Here is an 18543-nt window from a genome sequence, read left to right as displayed (position 1 = left end):
CCGTTTGACTTCAAACGATTGCAATTTCCAGTTCGCCTTGCGTTCGCAATAACAAGTCGCAAGGCCAATCGCTTATTGTTTGCGGGATAAATTTCAAATAGATTATTTAGAAAATAATTGTTTTTCACATGGGCAGTTATACGTTGCCTGTTCATGAGTTGCAAAACCATCCGCTTTGTTTGTGTTAATCTCAGACCAAAAACCAAAAAATGTGGTTTACCAAAGAGCACTTCAATGAAACGGATAATTTGCGGATTCACTTTCATTTACTTAAAGAAGTTCAACTAAAAAACACTTCATTTTTGTAATCGAAATAAATTCATTGCTGTTGTATAATAAAATCAAATTTTTCCTTTTCAAATATAAAACAAACAAAAAATTTCTTCATCTTGCTCACCAAACCATCTGGTGACGAAACGGAGTTTGTCGGGTTTGCTTGTTTATTAATAAACAATAAAAAAATGCTATATAATGACATATGATAAATTTGAATAATACTATCTCTCTATTATACAAGAAAAAAATTGAAACCAGAGTTTTTTACCTTTTCTTAACTAATTTTTCTATTTCCTTCTAGAAATGGCGCTCGACACCGGCGGCGGCGGTGCAGGCGCAGCCGGCCTGGCTGCTCCGGGTTCCGGTCCGGGCGGAGGCGGCATTCCTGGTAGCCTGATCGGCGGCGGCGGCGGACTCATGATCTCCAGTGGCGTCATAGGCCCTTCCGTGGCGGCCGAAGGAGAGCCTCCGACTGCCATGGACCAAGGCGGAGTCGGCGATGGTATTTCTTTGACTTCTCTTAGATCGCAGGAGGCGTTCCAGCAACAAATCATGCACGTAAGGATAAAGTAAAATCATGGATAAAAATTTGTTAATTTAATTAATTGATACATCAATCCCCGTACCAGTAATAGTTTTTTTTTTAATTTCAATAAGTATTACAACTGTTAAATTATTAACATCAAGTAATATTGATAAATAATAACATAAATTTAAATAAATAAAAAATGCGAAGGATAAAATTTACATGAAAATAATATCCGTAATATGATTTAATATAAAATATAAGCAAATAATAATAAAAATAAAACTAATAAATAATATAAATAAAATTTCTGAATAATAAAATAATACTAGAAAAATAATAAAATATAACAACCAGTACCAGTAGGTATCTAATTTTACCATGCATCTATTTATGCAAAAACCAAGAAAATCCAATTCCCACCAATTAGGTTCGGATAATAGAACCGCTGCTGTAATTTCTTAATAATTATTAATTTACTAGCTTGACTCTTCAAACTTTGTTTGGCTAAGTAAGGTATTTTCTAAACCATTTCTAGAGAATCAAAAATATTAATACTTTTAGTATATAAGGATGTGTTGTTTGAATGCTATATATACAATGAAGTATTTTAAAAACAATAAACCCCATTAGTTTGTCTATAGTTTGCCAATACAATCAAACTGGAAGTTTTATATACTTTCTATAGAAAACATGGTATAATCCAATCCAAGTCTTTTTTGGTCTTCCGACTTACTGATCACGATACAAATTTTTCAGATTTTTTTTTGGATTCTAGATTTTGTGTATAATTGTAAAAAATACTACTGAGCCTATAAAAAATTTTCCAATTTCTGCGAGGAGAGATAGAAAATGAATTAAGTATTTTGTCTTGGACCTGCTTTTTGAACAGTTTCAAGTAACATTCGATGAATTAAAGTAAATTTAATAAAAAGTATATATATAGAGCAGGGCGAGGCACAAAGGTCCAATTTGACTTTGAGCAAATATAAACTCTATTGTGAAAACTAAACCAACAAATAACACATTTCAAACGAAGAATTATCTGACTGCGTTCAGTAAAACTGCCAGCTACTTCATCATTGTAGAAATGTCTTTTTTTGTCTTTCAAAAATTTGTTATCTAGATCTTTTTACCCCATAGACGGGGTAACTTGGAACGGCCAGGTGTCAAACAGGTTCAATGTCTTATTTTAATTTTAAAGGTATTTCACAAAATAATTACACTCTTAACTAATGCTAAAAAACTACCAACGGAAGAAAATACTTTTATTATGGATTTCCAAAGATTACTGTTTATCTCCTGATAGCAAAGTCATAAGAATCAAGGTTATAGCTGGGTCTACATATTTTTTCCTCTACTTTCAAATATTGTTGTTAAAGAATGCTTAACTTTACTGGTTTTTGACACATTGTTGGTGGATCTTTTTAACCCCGGGCCTTCATATATTACTATTTATTTTTCAATAAATTCTGGAAAATTATAACTGGCAAAATGTTATTGGACAAAATGTCCCTTTGATCGATTCCAAATTTAGGTTCTGAATTTAAATAACATAAATAAAAAAATAATATAACCTAAAAAATGTATTATAAATACCAATGAGTATATAATTATTTATACAAATGAGATCTTTCAGAGCACCGTATTTGAGAAAAATATGATTTACAAAAAAGAGTGCTACGCCATAAAATGCATTTTCATATTAACATTTCAAAAAAGTTGATATTTTGCGTTTCTAATAACATTTGCGGGCCGTTTAATAACGTTTTTGTGTAAAAATAAAACTACAAACAAAACTGCTTACTACAATTTAATCATAATTAAATAATATTCACGTAAAACATCCCATTAAACGTAATTGAACATAATCTGTCAAAAACGTTTGACATTTGACGTATTAGCCACCGTCCATTGTTTTATTCAAATTACGCTTCTACAAAAATGTTCAAATTAAAAATGTAAAGTTTCTACGCGATTTTGAAATAATATCTCACCTTTCCGACAACCTACTGATTAGCACGAATTTTTCGAGACTAAGACTGACCAAATCGGTTTAGCCGTTTTCGAGTTTTAGCGGATCATTTTATCGACGGCTTCATTTTTATATATAAGATTCACTCTACTAGGTAACATCTAATTTGTCTTTTCCACTTTTCAGTTAAAAATGCAAACCCAACTACAGCAGCAAAAACTATTAGAAGATTTCCAAGTGCGACAGCAACAAATCAATGAAGAGTACGAGCACAGGCTCAAACTGCACCTCAAGGTATGTCAGGTAATTAAAGGAACAAGTGTTGAAACGAAATTTACACAATTCGATATAGTTGAAATTGGATAAATGTAAATTAATATTTCTTCAAAAGTCAAAACAAATATTCACTTAGACATATTAATTTTATCGAAATTCTTCTTATAGGAATTGTGGGAGCAGCAGCAAGCCCAGCAGGCTCGTGAAAGACAAATAGAACAGATGCAACTGCGTCAGCAACGTCAGCAGAAGCATAATGACCAGCAAAGTCATGGCCTTAAGGCCACTTGCCCTAATAGGTAATAATAATAGGAATTTGGCCATCTAGTATTCTGTATATGAGGAGTCGAAAAATTTGTTACAAACTTCCCGAAAGAAAAGTTTGTGTTCTCATCAAAAAATGCGATTCGCTAATTTGATGTTTTCTCGACGTTTCAAGCCATTCTGAATCGAGTGAGACCAAATTTGGAAAATGTATGTGTGTGTGTGTGTGCGTGTATGTGAACAGATTTTTTGCCGTAAATCGACGTTTTCTCAAAAACGGCGGGACCGATTTCAAAAATTTAAAAGCCATTCGATGCATCTCGATGAGGACTAACGTTTTGTGTGACGATCGGCCGAGCCGTTTCTTTCCAAATAACAGGAAAGTGAATAATTTTTCGTCCACGTTTTAGCCCGCAATACTGAATCGATTTTGAAAATTCAAAAACCGTTCGAAAGATATTGGTTGGGAATCGACCTAATTAGTTTTTGGTAAAGATCGGCCGAACCGTTTTCTTGTAATAAAGTGTTAAACAAAATTTTTTCGACGATTTTTATGATCTTTTTATGGTAATTACCTTATAGATACTAAAATATTACTGCTCTACGAAAAGTCGTTTAATTTAAAATTTTAAAAATTCTTCAAAGTTTGCAAAAATTAGTATCTTAGTTTTCTTGGCGTTTGTCAAAATTAGACCTTCCATCGACGTTTGCTCAACAACGCCTGAACCAATTTCAGAAATTTAAAAGCCATTTCATGTATCTCAATGAGGACTAACGTTTGTCAGTTTTGTGCGACGATCTGCCAAGCCGTTTCTTTGTCATTTAGGAAAAAGAATTCACTTCCTACTTCAAATACTTTTAAATTATATTATAAACTAGATGACCCAACATACGTCTAATCATAATTGTTCCAATTTATTGTTTTTCAAAAAATTATGTTTTTTCACACTACAATCAATACCGAAATGTATATACAACCACCCATATGGATCTTATATGCACAACTGCTTTTAATATAATGATGAGCATTTGCTTTTTTGAAAAACATTATAAAACATTTTTTTCTTATTAGTTCTTTTATTGATATCCGACGTTATTTTGAAAAAATATGGAATTACACCACTGAGAGGCATGTCATCCCCCCGGGAAATGGCAAAGGAGTCTAAATTATTTTTACTTTTGAACTTGAGATTAAGATAAACATAATTTCAAAATTTCATACCAATTGGAGCACAGTAAAAATTCAGACCCAAAACGCTTCATTGACTTGAGTAAATATATTCCGTATCCGATGGCAAAAATTTGAAAATACTAACGTTTGTATGTGAGAAAGAAAAGGTCTGTTTTTAGGGTTTTCCCGGCAATTATTCTATTTTTTCTCGCCGTAAGAACCATCCTTGAACATCAACGAACATTTTAAAAAAAGAATTGGCCAAATTGGTCCAGGCGTTGTTGAGTTATACGCTTACCAACACACTTTACGATTCATTTTTATATTATAGATAGATTATACTATAAATTAATTTGTTTTTTATTGATTAAGTCAATTATTACACATATCGGGAAGTTCATGTAACTTGCCTCAATGCAAAATACCAATACCAATTAGTATATAGAACATGAAACAACTTTAGAGCCAGCAAAGATTTTTTGCTGCCATCTAACGACAGATATAAATATTATGTTTTGTCCAGTCTGATAATTTATTTAGTGAAAAACTTGTTATATCCACACCGTATCTCAGATAATCCCAATTCGTGGGATGGTCCACTTTTGTTACCAACTTTTTTATATTTATTTAGCATTATATAAATTTCCATATCTCAGACGTGCAGAAGTGCCTGGTATAAGAGATTATGGATAAACTTTTCATATATAGTCATGGCTAATGATTTTATGTTTTTTCCCAGTGGTTCAACAAGTTCCTTAACTGGAATAAGCAGTGGTAGTACAAATTCAAATAATGCAGCCAGCAGTGAAGTTAAACAGAAACTGCAGGTATTCCTGATGAAAAAACGCGAGCAGGCTCGTGAAATGACCAATGGTTCTGTAAGTCAAACTTCTGGTGGATCTGGAGCAGCAAACTATCGTAACTGGTGAGTTACAAACAGCAACAATAAATACTTCCTAGGATCAAGTGATTTTTATCATTATTTCTTTCCCCAGGGGAGTGGTAAAAAGCTCATCTGGTGAAAGTTTGGGTTCAGGTCCATGCCAGTCGACGCATCCTTACCGACTTCCTGGTTCTGCACACAGTAGTACCAATAGTGGAAGTATGATCTCAACTTCTAACTCGAATTCAAGTCTTAATCATATCTCGTGCAGGAGTCAACAGTCTCCGACGCAGGCAGGTCCAGGATCGGGAGACTTCCCTTTGAGGAAAACAGGTCAGTAGAAACAGATAGTAAAATTATTAGAGATAAGAAGAATTTTTTTGATCAAAAGTAAGAACTCAAACCCATAACTGTTTCAGCTAAAAGTTTTTTGTTTTAATTTTGAGTTTTTAATTTATTCTACAAAATAGATAATAATAAATAATAATAAAATAAATTACATTTAATTTCTTTAAGAACGTTTGTAATTTTTTATTTCTTTTATCTTTTAATTTTAATAATGTATAAAGCATGGTATTATAAACGTGATTGCATTAGCTTAGATGTTTAAAATTACTAAAATATTATATTTTGTTGTACTAAACTAAAAATGCACAAAGATTGATGTGTAATATTATATATGAATTGTAATTTTGTTTTGTTCCGAGCATGCATCTAATCTTCTGCAAGAACGCTAATAATTTATTAAATTTAATTGTTTGAAAAAATGAAATTATTAAAATTAAAAATATATTATGGTTATATAGATCACGATTCGTCGTTTTAATTTTTTTTACTTTATATTGCTCTTACAATTTTATTATTTAACTTTGAAAATAGACGTTCACTTTTTTAAATATTCTAAATATATCATGATTTTAATTAGTTCTGTTTTTAATAGATCATTTACAAAAATACGATCCCGATATTCCTATTTTCAAAAGATTCACATATTTATTTTCAACAGAGCATTCAAAAAAATAACATTCAGATTTTTTCTTTACTTTTCTCATACTTTCTTATATTATTTATAATCGAAGAACGTAGCATCCGATTAGATTGATTCAAAAAATATTCGAATGGTATTGAAGGGAAGATCTGCTATTTAGTTTTCTGCAAAGGCAGGTTCAATCGTGTTGGAGATATGCGAGAAAAAGTACAAAGAATACTTTTTGAGAAAAACGATCGTTTTTATCGAATGGCTTTTAAGTTTTTGAAACCGATTCAGCAGTTTTTGAGAAAATCTCGATGAAAGGTCAAAAATAGGCTCACATACACACGATTCACAATGTTTTGAAACGCCGAGAAAACATAAAATTAGTAAATCGGACTTTCTGATGAAAACTGAAAACTTCATCTTCGGGAAGTTAAAAAATATATTTGTAATAAAATAAGAGGACGTCCATTAATCACGCGATCGATTTTTTAAGGATTTTTTGACCGCCCTCCCCTTTGGTGATATTCAAAATAACCCTCCCCCCTCTCCCCGCCAAACATCACATGTATTTTTAGTTACGAGGAAAAATTGTAATTTTTTTAAAAAAAATTTTTGGAAATATTTGGATTTTTTTTTTAAAAAATAGGTAAAAGATAAATACACGTGTCAACTTACTTACCCCTCCCTCCCCCAAGTGATATTTCGTGATTTTTTATCAAACCCCCCTTTCTCTAAAAACCTCACGTGATTAATGGACGCTCCCTGATGTCTCTGTTCTCAAAAATTTCATTTTTTTTGGTTTTCGAAAAATTTTAAAGCTTTTTTGAAAATTAAAATTTTTGGTGCAGGAAGTTCTATCAATTTGCCTTGAGGCACTTACTTACACACACACATACATACACACATTTACAACTAGGACGAAAGTTTAATTGCGACGAGTGGGAATAATAGTATTCTAGAGCCTCTCCTCACGAAGCAGTGCGTGACGGCGGTTTTCGTGGGGATAAGATGTGAAAACATAAACTTCTCCTTCGGGAAGTTCATAAAATACATTTGTTGTAATATATATTCAATCTATAGATTGATCTTCATAAATACAATAAATTTATTAATAAACAGTTAAAAGTCTGTAATTAGTTTTTACTATTTTTGGGAAAAATTGTCATAATAATAAATAATAATTCGTTTCGAGGCACTTACTTACGCACACACACACACACATACACACATTTACAATTAGGACGAAAGTTTAATTGCGACGAGTGGGAATAATAGAATTCTAGAGTCTCCCACCATAAAACGTGAAAACATAAACCTCTTCTTCGAGATGTTAATAAAATATAATATAATTTATATTTAATCTATTAATGGTCTCTGCAAATATAATAAATTTATCAACAAACAGTTAAATTCGTTTTCACTATTTGATACGATTTTTGAGAAAAATTGTCTAAGTAAAAAGTATTAACAAAGGATGAGAAACTTAAAAATCGAGACAATTAAAAATATTTTAATCTCATTTTTCTGTTTTCTCTATTTAAAATAGAAGTACATACTACATTCAAAACACAAATCCAAGAAAAAAAAGTAATAACAAAATCGAAAATTAAAAATCGTTAAGGGCAAATAAAAATATTAAGATATTTATTATTCTTCTGATATTATCCTTCTTATTTTTCTGATTCCTCTACTTGAAATAGATGCACATACTACATTCAAAACACAAATCCAAGAAAAAAAAACTTTTTAAATACAAATATAGTAATTTATCAAAATTCTTAGTTTTTTTTTCCATATATATCAACTTCGAATTCTGCACGGTTTGTCTACAGGCAAACTGGAAAATCTCGAGAAAATTATATGAACACACATAACGATTTATATATCACTTTATTCGTAATTTTATTCTGCAACAAAGTTTTTTCGTATCTTTTGCGGTTTAGCTAGTAGAGAGCAATCTGTGTGAATATTCACTTGTTAAAATGCAAAGTATGATTAGGTTCCAGCACCTATCCACATGATTCGATATTTCTGTAAAGAAAACATATAAAGTATTATACATCGTTAGAAAGGCCTCAAAATTGTTAGTTCTTTTCCCATATATTGAACTTCGAAATTCACACGGTGTGGCCTAAAGGCGAGTTGCAATTGAAAAATTCAAGGAGGAAAATCTCGAGAAAATCATAAACTTAAAAAATTATAAAACTTAAAGAAAATTTTGAACTTAACGATTCAAATATCATTTTATTCTCAATTTTATTTTGCATCAAATTATGTCAATCTTAGTTTCTTATAATAATTATCTAAAATAATACCTCTAATAATAGTATTATTTACCTGCTTTTATAATCTTGCCTGTGTTTGTATTAACTAAAACTTTGCAAATGTTTGTTGTGATGCATTGGGCGTGCAGCGAGCGAGCCGAATCTTCTTAAGGTTCGCCTGAAGCAGCGCGTTATAGAGCGAAGGGCCGGACCCATGTCGACCCATCTGCAGGCCAGGGCCAGGCACGAGAGGCTGCTGGCGGGCATCAGGCACCGAAAGAATCCGGCGCTGGCAAGTACGTGTTTGAGAGAGAGATAGAGAGAGAAATCATCACATAGAGAAATTGAAAAAAAAATTAGATATTAACCCTTTCCACTCGCAAGTTGCGAGATTAGTATATATTTGAGTGGAAAAGGTTAAATATTGTGTAATATAAAGTTCTCATATCTAAGTACAATGTTGTCATTGTATAATATTATATCAGTTTCTATGCGCGATTAATTTATCTTAACAAACTACTGCCTTTGCAGTAATTCATATGCAATTATTAAAAAAAAAATACAAGCTAAGTACGCATAATTAATAGTCAGTCTACTCAAGCATCAAAAATATTTGTCGTATGTTTTATAATCGTCAACTAACTATATTAACATCAGCTAACCATAACAAAAGCACGTCGTTTTCTTCATCAGTGTTGTGTGTGATTGAATTAAGTAATCCTTTTGAAATAGTATAAATTTTTGCTACAATATGTAGTTAATGATCTATATTGTTCTATAGAGATATGTATACTTTATCTATTAATCGTGTATTTGCAGATTGTGCCATAAATAATAGCCCGGAGTCAGGGCCTAATTCGCCACCAGCCCTTGCCAGTAGAGGGTCACCGACAAGTGCACCTATACAAGAGGTAAGACGAATATATATACATATATATATATATATATATATATATATATATATATATGTATGTATTAGGGTGGTCCTTAAAATGGTCATTTTAGAATTTCCTTGCTCCCAGGGGCTCAAATGGTTCCAAATAGAAAAAAACAATTCTCTGAAAATTTTAGCTCTTAATATTAACGAAAAAGCATGGAAAAACTTTAAAAATGTTTTTAGATGCAATTTAGCGAACAAATGAATGAATAAAACTCATTCATTTGTCGCTAAGTTATACCTAAAACATTTTTTTTTAATTTTCAAAAAAAAAAATTCATGCTCTTTCCATACGAAGTTTGATTGAATTGCGCTCTATCTAAACGTTAATATTAAGAGCTAAAACTTTCAGAGAATTATTTTTTATCAATTTGGAACCATTTGAGCCTCTGGGAGCAAGAAAATTCGAAAATGACCATTTTAAGGACCACCCTAATATATATATATATATATATATATATATATATATATATATATATATTAAAACGAGTGTGTTGAGTCAGGCAATACCACCAAGTAAAAAAAACTAAAGCAATTATAAAATCAGCTTTATTAATCCATATGTTTCAGTCTTCATCGAGACTGTCATTCAGTGGAAAACTAGAAAGTTTTTATATAATTAATTTAGAAAAAAAAATGGATACAAACATATTAGGCTTAAAGATAGGTACTTGCTGACAAAAACAATTTAACACCACACTACACTAATTAATAATTGTAACACGAAGCTATCAGTAGTTCAAATTAGGAATTAGAGATGAATAACTGAACTTTTATGTACATAGTTGTTGAAGTCTAAGCACTGAAAGAATTGTGTTTACAAAGATTTTTATGAAAATGTGCAAACTGGTAAAAACATATGGTTTTGGAAAGTAATAAAAAAGGGACACGCTTCATTCAGTAATAATGTTGTTTGAAAAGTGGTCGAGGAATATCTTATAATTATTACAAAGCGAATAGGTGACGAGTCTCCTGTTGATTGATTTATTGTTTAACAATATTAGACAACCTTCACTAAATCTTCTTTGAAATATATTGGTTTCAAAATTTAATATACATACTCGGGTTTAGAAAATCAATGTTATGATGAAGATTATTTATGTGTTCTGTGAGCATTGTTTTATACTGATTCTTATTTTTTGAATTATTTCTGTGTTGAGTGATTCTTTTGTGTAGATTGTGGCTAGTTTTGCCAATTTAAAACCCTTGGCCAATTTTCAAACTAAATTATACTAACATTACAAACATTTGTATACTAAATTACTTAAATTTTCGGATCGAATTTAGATTTTAATTTAGTAAATAATGCTGAAAGAATGTTATCTGAGGGGAAGACTAGTCTGATATTATGTTTGTTGAAGAGTTTTTTTCATGCATAGTAAAGACCGTTTATATTTCAACTGAAAATCTAAACCGCGAACATTACGTAAGAACTATTACCTTTTTCCTTTATAAACGATCTTTACTGGAAATGAATGTTCGTATTCTGCTTTGTCATTAAAAATTAAAAATCAATGAATTAATGAAAAGCGATTCAATTTATATCAAGTAAGTTTCAGAATAGCTAGCACTTGCAATGACTGTTCATAAACCTTAGGAATATTTGTATGTGCCGGGTCAGCTAGTATATATACAGTATTATTATATATATATTAGTGTGGTTTTTAATATGGCGCCAAAATTTGCTCAATGGCATATGTTAATAATGAATATACGAAACTTTTAATTGAATTGCGGACTATATAAATGTTAATATTAAGACCTAAAACTTGTAGAGATTTTTTTTTATTAATTTGAAAGCATTCGAGCTCTTGGGAGCAAAAGAAAATGTCCATATTAAGAACCAACCTAACATATATATATTACCAACTTCAATCATGTAATTCGAATCATTCGAATCAAGCCCTTAACAATCTGATTCGAATCACATTTTACTTGGTTCGAATCAACTCATATCAATTCGAGAAATATTTACTGTGATACACAATATGGATGAACACAAATTTTAATGTAAATAAAAAAATAATTTCAATAAAAGTAAATATAAAAATAAAAAAAAATTAAATCATCTGAGCCATTCAACTTCTGAACAGATGGGCATATACAACAGCATCATTCCTTGCATTTGTCCATTAGACGAGACACCGAACGATTTAGAATTTTTACATTGCTAATATATATATTTATTATCCAGCATTTATAGACTTATGATTGATCTATTTGTCAATTTCAATTATTTATATTTCCTTTATTTTTGTAGGAAAACGAGGAACCCAATTCGTCCGGCCACATGAGTGGAACCAACAGTATGGGAGGCTACGGGGTGCTCACAAATAGCCATCAGGGCTCCTTAACGGATCTGTCACTATTCAGCAGCCCTTCTATGCCTAATATCTCATTAGGAAGGTCTCATATCCCTCACCATTCGCAGGTGTGATAATAACAATATTATTATATTGGTGAAACCTACCGACATAAATGTATGTTTAAGAAATAAAATAAAATTGTATTTTCAGTATATCAATAAATAAAATTTATTCTACTGTATACAATTTTATTCAAGAAATATTTATAGAATTAGTTGATGTATAAAATATTCATATATGATGAAGTTTATTAATGGAATTTATTATTTCTCCTTTAGTCAAGTACAACAGAAGCTGCAGTACTGGCTGCTGTCGCTGCAGCCCGTTTGGGCGCTCCTTTGACAGGGCAATTGCTATCTGGAGTGCTACCTTATTACCCAACCTTACCTGTTATTGAAGCAGAACAGCCCCCAGAAGCTGCTGCTCCAGCACCTACACAATTGCCTCACCATCAACAACAACCTATTACAGATGCACAGGTAAGAGAAATTTATAGACAATAAAAAAAGAGTGCGCGTAAGGTTCACACGCAATTGAAGTAAAACTTATTTGCTGCTGTATAAAGTAGCAAACTTAAGTTAAGGGGTTACACCCCTGTAGATTTTTCGAAAAATTAAAATTTTTTAGGCTTAAAATATACTTTGAACCTTTTAGAATATGAGCAAAAATATTTCATATCTAAAACTCTATTTTTTTTACATGTAATTATGAGTTTTTCCATGCGCGTCGGACTGCTCCAAACCGACTCCGCTCAAAAAATTTTGACAAAAAACATTGAAAAGCCAAACAACCTCACGTTTCTCCTAAAATATATTAAAATATGTTATTATAAAGCATTTATATTGTATAAATAAACTGTAAAAGCATTTTTAATCAATAGATAATCGGTGAAGGTAATATAAGGATTGTTAAGTTGCGAAAGATTAAGTTATTGCGGCTGATATTGCTAGGGATAATTTCAACGATGGTCTAATCAATATTTTATAAGTGATAATAGTTTTGGAGATTAATATTGACATATAAACATGTAACTTTTGTCTTAAAGTCGATTATAAACGGCTTAAGCATGCTCTAATATTAAATCATCAAGCGAAGACAATAAGAAAAAAGTTATAAAAATACCTATAATATAAAACTTTGAACACGTTTTTCTCGAAACATGATTTTTCAACGCGGCACGCAAAATAACTACAACAATTTGAACTTTTTTCATTTGAATTCTTTACAGTAATATTTAAAATTACATTTTTAAGTGCCCATCATAGCCGCTATGCGTTTTTTTCGTTGAAATTTAACGATTTTGAATAAAATGCTCGCCAAATACACAAAAATCGATATTTTTGAAATCCTCTATAATGGACACTTAAAAATTTAATTTAAAATCTATTGTGGAAAAATAGAATAAAGAAATAAAAATTGTTGTAGCTATTTTGGGTACCGTTTTTATTATTTTATTTACAATTATGTTTCATTTTGTTACGTTAAAGTACAATAAATTACTGTCTTTAATATCATGATTTTATTACTTTTCCTTCCGCCCGAAAAAAATGACAAAAATATACATTTTTTGGCTGCTACAGTGGTGTAACCCCTCAGATAAAAATAAATGCATCATATAACAATTTTGAATAATGTTTATGAGTAATATAGTAACACTCGTGATGCACACATTTATTAGTGTCAACCGTTATACACATTTATATAATGATAAATTATAAATTATATATTTATAATAGCATTAAAAATATGTAGAATATTTGAAAACAGTAATGTAATTAAAGTCATACTTCGAATATGACATGATCGGTTTGTCATTGTAATTGGCATTTAGAAATGAACCTTTATTAAAGAAATGAAGTAATTGCTGATTAATCTATAATATTCGTTCACACGGTGGATTATGTTGAACAATACCTGACTAATCAAATATTGTTTTCACAACTTCATTCATTATGTAATTGTATTTGAAGAACTTCATGTAATTAAATTTAACATACATTCATTGACTGCTTGTATTTTTCTTTTACTTTTTCGCTGGCGATATAATCTCATTCTTTGAACAGCTGTAATATCTGTCTTGCCTATATAAATATTTTCCATTTTAATAACTTCGAAAATTTAGAAAAACTACGAATAATATAGAAATAATTTCTAATCAATAAACTTACGTTTAGTACACGGCACAAACGTTTAATTTGTTTTATAATTTTCAAGGAACAGGGTAAAATATTCTTCTGATTCGGGTATTTTTCATTAAATCAAGATTTGTACTACGATGTAACTTTAAAATGTTTATTTATCTATGTCGATTTTCTTGTTGATATCGGTACGCATACAACGTCGATGCCGGTACGCATACAACGACAGATCTCTATTCACATACACGACGACTAATCACAATCGACCCGTATTGAAATGATTTCATAGAGAGCGAATGACGAACAGTTCAACGTAACGTACTTCCATTGCATTTGTACGGATTTACACCCTAGTCGCGCCTAAAGAAGTTTTACTTAAAAAAAACTCTACAGTAAATGTTGAAATGAAAAATGTATTTTGGATAATAGTAATGGATAAGGCTAAATGTTGAATTTATAGACCTCTATCAATATTTGAAGTGTTGGGTAAAAAATCTCACTTCTATCATTCATCACTGATCATTTGTAAACTTTTTTCCTTCAGGTTGCACATCATCATCTAAACAAGTTATCAGGGCACCCTCACACACACCGACCGCTGGGAAGAACCCAAAGCGCACCTTTGCCTCTGGGGCATCCAATGCTTCAGGGGAATCCCACAAGAATGCCTCAGGCTCCTGCGCCACCTCAGCCAGCGAGTCATGGACCCTATAACACCCAGGCAAGGAATCATGATAAGAAATAACTTGACAACTCCGATAAATCATATATAAAGATATAATTGATATATTTTATGTTCTAAATCTTTCCTCTTATAGATGGACCACACGTTGTTGAAGCAACATATCAGGCAGACAGTTCTTACACGAGCTGCTGGTATCCAACAGCAGCAACAGCAGCAGATGATGCTGAATCAGCAACAACAGCAATTGCAAAAGCAGCTGTCTAGCAGCAATAGTAGCGAATCGGAGATCATAGATTTGACAGAGAAGAGTAGACGAGCCAGGTTAAGGGATGAAGATGCTGAAATGGTTAATGCCCAGGTAATAAAAATAAACTAACTAGTATACTAAAATACTTAAATTTGGCTTTTCATAACCATTCGTATTAATATAAAATAATAACAAATTAACATACGAGGGAGTGAGTTTTCTGGTACATCAAAGTTTACCAGGTTTCATAACAGGTATGATTTTTTTTTTCTCTAGGATACTCACTCGGCTCTCAGGCCGCGACCTGATCCAACCAGGCCATTGTCCAGAACACTATCTAGTCCACTGGTTCACGTTGGAAGAGGTTCTCGGTCACCAGAACCATTAGAACCACGAGAATCGCAAGAGGCTCCTTATTCTGCGCCAACTACTGGTTTGGCATATGACAGCATTATGCTGAAACATGCTTGCAGGTACTAAAGGAATATAATAAATATAATTTATACATAATGTAAATATAAATATTAGCAAAAGAAGTAAATTTATTTGATGTTTTTAATACCAAGTAGAGAATTTTTATTATCCTTGTTAATGATTTCATCCAGCATCTTGTTTGGTGAGTTTTATATCAGAATAGTTTCATGTTTTAACGATTTGTATATGTTGTTATATCTAAAATTCTAATACAAATTCTAACAAAATAATTTTAGAATTCCTTCATAAGCCAGGTAAAATTTTTATATTGTTATTTATCTACGATTTTTTTTACATAGATGTGGAGATAATAGCAGACATCCAGAACATGGAGGTCGATTGCAAAGTGTCTGGGCACGACTGCTGGAAACCGGGTTGGCTGCCAGATGTTCTCGTTTAAGAGCACGCAAGGCTACACTTGATGAACTCAGACTTTGTCATACTGAAGCACATACATTGATGTTCGGTAATTATAAATAAATAAATTAATAAATAAATAAATAAATAAATATATATCTTATATATAAAATTCTTCTGTAACAATGTAAGTTTCATATTTCCTTTCTAAACTATAATTCGGATTTTCATGAATCTTCCTGAAGTTTGTTCGGGAAATTTTTTAGAATGTTTTGATTCATAGAAATATAGTTAAATTGTAGAAATAAATAGAAAAAATTACTAAAAACCGCTTATCATTGTTTGCCCTTGAGAATATTTGAAGCTTAGTTTGACATTAAAAACAATTGAGGACTGTCATTTGCCAAACATTTCTATTCACTTATAGGCTAAGGCAATATTAGAATATAATAAATTCATAATTATGAATAAGGAAAATGTAATGTCTACATTATTAATGCCGAAAAGCAGCTGAGATGTGCCAAAAATTAAATTAATATAAGATGCAAATAATATACATGCATTTGACAAGTGATGCAGTCTGCGCATGCGTCTGACGTGCGCGTGGTTTGCTTTTGCTTGCAATAATTTTGTTTGCGCACTTTGCGAACAGATTCGCCGTACGAATTCGCGCAAAGGAGCGAGCCATAAGTGATTGCGCTCAAACATATTCAATTTGCAGTCGTTTTGCCTTACTATACTAAGTCACAATACAAAAAAAATATTTAAAGTTTCATTGTGTCAAAAATTCATATGTTTGTCATTGGGTACGGAATATTTACTCAATGGAGCGCTTGGGTCTGAAATTTTTACTATTTTCCAATTCGTTTGGAATTTTGGAACTAGGTTCATCTTACTCTTCAGAAGTGAAAACAATTTAGACTCCTTTACCACTTCTCGGGTGGATGACATTTCTTTTCAGTGGTGTAATTTTACTTTTTTCAAAATAACGTTGGGTATCGATAAAAGAACTAATTATACGAGAAAAATATTTAATAATATTTTTCAAAAAAGGAAATACTTTTCAAGTTACTGGCTACTGAATATTTGTTTCTTTTTTGCGTTTTTCATCATTTGTTGCTAACACCTTCAAAAATATACATTTTAACGAAAATCATGTAATGAACAGAATTATATCAATTAAAATCTTAATAAATCGTTATTTTATAGTGTTTTAGGAACATTATTAGGCTAGATATGAAAATGGGTTTTATAGTGCTCAAAATAAGCTTTAAAATGAGTATTTCTGCGTGTAAATGAGTGAGCTATCATGCAGATAAAGGACGCATGCAATGTTTTTTTCATTAAATCAAATACTTTGAGTGCCATATCCACCAAAATTAAAAATAATCGTATTCAATCTAGAATTAACTTGGTTTAAGAGATCTTGATGGATTCTAGAAAATACCACAACTTTAGTACAAATGATTCTTAAAAAACTCATGATTTCATGAAAAAAAAAACATTTAAAAAAAAACAACCAATTTCTCATCATAATACCTCTGAAAGAATACGTATAAAAGTATATATATAAGAAAATTCGAGGTATTTTTCTGACTAATTATTATTGTTTATTATTTTTTCGTTACACAAATATTGATAGATGTATGATTAATTAAGGAGCTGTCCAACCAGAGGTCTTTCGAGCCCTTAACCCTTCGCCGTTTTACAATAAGAGAAGTTACGGTAAAATTAATGATAGAGAAAGTTGTAGCTCATTTAATCACCTTTAAAATAGTGTATTACAAGTTCTGATAAAATCAGAATTAAAAGAGTAATAATCCAATTAATGCTGTGGATGGTGACGGAGTGCAAATTGTTAAAAACATTGAAATTAAGATAAAGATTAGCCTATTTCCAAAATATCAAGTAAATTGGAGCACAGTAAAAAAAATTTACAGAGCAATAATTTTGTTGATCGTAAGTTGAATAGAGCACATGTGAACAGGATTTGACAAATTAATTCACTTCAAATATAAACTTAAGCAATAATGTATATTGATTTATTAGAGAAAAAAATGCAATTTAGATATTAAAATTACTTAAAGCCAGTTAAAATATGGTACAAAATTATAAAAATTATAGGCAACATTATTGAAGCAATTATTTTGGTGAGAAAAATAAAAGGTGATATTGCACCTTTGCCGCGAATGCTATATATTAATTCTTTCTGAATGTGTTGTACTTTTAAAAGATTTCAATTTTCAACATGAGTATCTTATGCTATGACCATAAATCAAAAAGGCAGACGATCATTTTTAGTGTGATAAATTTGGAAAATCAATGTTTTAGTCGTGAATAAACAAAAATCATTCATTTATACATCCACATCTACAGGTATGGCTAAAAATACTATATAACCCTTAAATGCAATAAAATAAATTGAGCTATTGGAAATAAATTTGTTCTATAAATCGCAGTGTATAATTTTTAATATACAATTTTATTGAACTTTTTAATATTTGTTAAATAAATAATTAAAGTGTTAACTGTGGAAATGAGAACAATCATTTTATTTGAAACAGTTCTACATTCAACATCACTTATATATTGGTGTAAATAGTAATTCAAAAAACAGTAATTATTATTTTTAACTAAGCAGTAAATATTAGTATAAAATATTGAAAAATTGTAGACGTAGGTACAGAACAACGTCTGTCGGGTCAGCTAGTATATATATATATTTTGT

General features: G+C 30.8%; 1 protein-coding gene across 1 annotated transcript in view; it reads left to right on the top strand.

The window, feature by feature from the left end:
• LOC113389510 (histone deacetylase 9-like) overlaps window positions 1-15938 on the top strand; it is a 153590-nt gene extending 137652 nt beyond the window's left edge. Inside the window, exons 2-14 of the mRNA XM_026626538.1 lie at window positions 578-834; window positions 2964-3071; window positions 3222-3352; window positions 5228-5413; window positions 5484-5704; window positions 8761-8907; window positions 9431-9522; window positions 11809-11979; window positions 12193-12393; window positions 14597-14773; window positions 14871-15095; window positions 15261-15457; window positions 15758-15938. Coding sequence (XP_026482323.1) covers window positions 578-834; window positions 2964-3071; window positions 3222-3352; window positions 5228-5413; window positions 5484-5704; window positions 8761-8907; window positions 9431-9522; window positions 11809-11979; window positions 12193-12393; window positions 14597-14773; window positions 14871-15095; window positions 15261-15457; window positions 15758-15938 — 2294 coding nt within the window. The remainder of the gene's footprint in view (window positions 1-577; window positions 835-2963; window positions 3072-3221; window positions 3353-5227; window positions 5414-5483; window positions 5705-8760; window positions 8908-9430; window positions 9523-11808; window positions 11980-12192; window positions 12394-14596; window positions 14774-14870; window positions 15096-15260; window positions 15458-15757) is intronic.
• The last annotated feature ends 2605 nt before the right edge of the window (window positions 15939-18543 follow it).

Source organism: Ctenocephalides felis, unplaced genomic scaffold, assembly GCF_003426905.1.
Source record: "Ctenocephalides felis isolate EL2017-DRISC unplaced genomic scaffold, ASM342690v1 CF-g0.4_SCAFFOLD_03573, whole genome shotgun sequence".
Classification (NCBI taxonomy): domain Eukaryota; kingdom Metazoa; phylum Arthropoda; class Insecta; order Siphonaptera; family Pulicidae; genus Ctenocephalides; species Ctenocephalides felis.
Note: the sequence above shows the minus strand (reverse complement) of the source record. Positions and strands in the feature narration are given on the sequence as shown.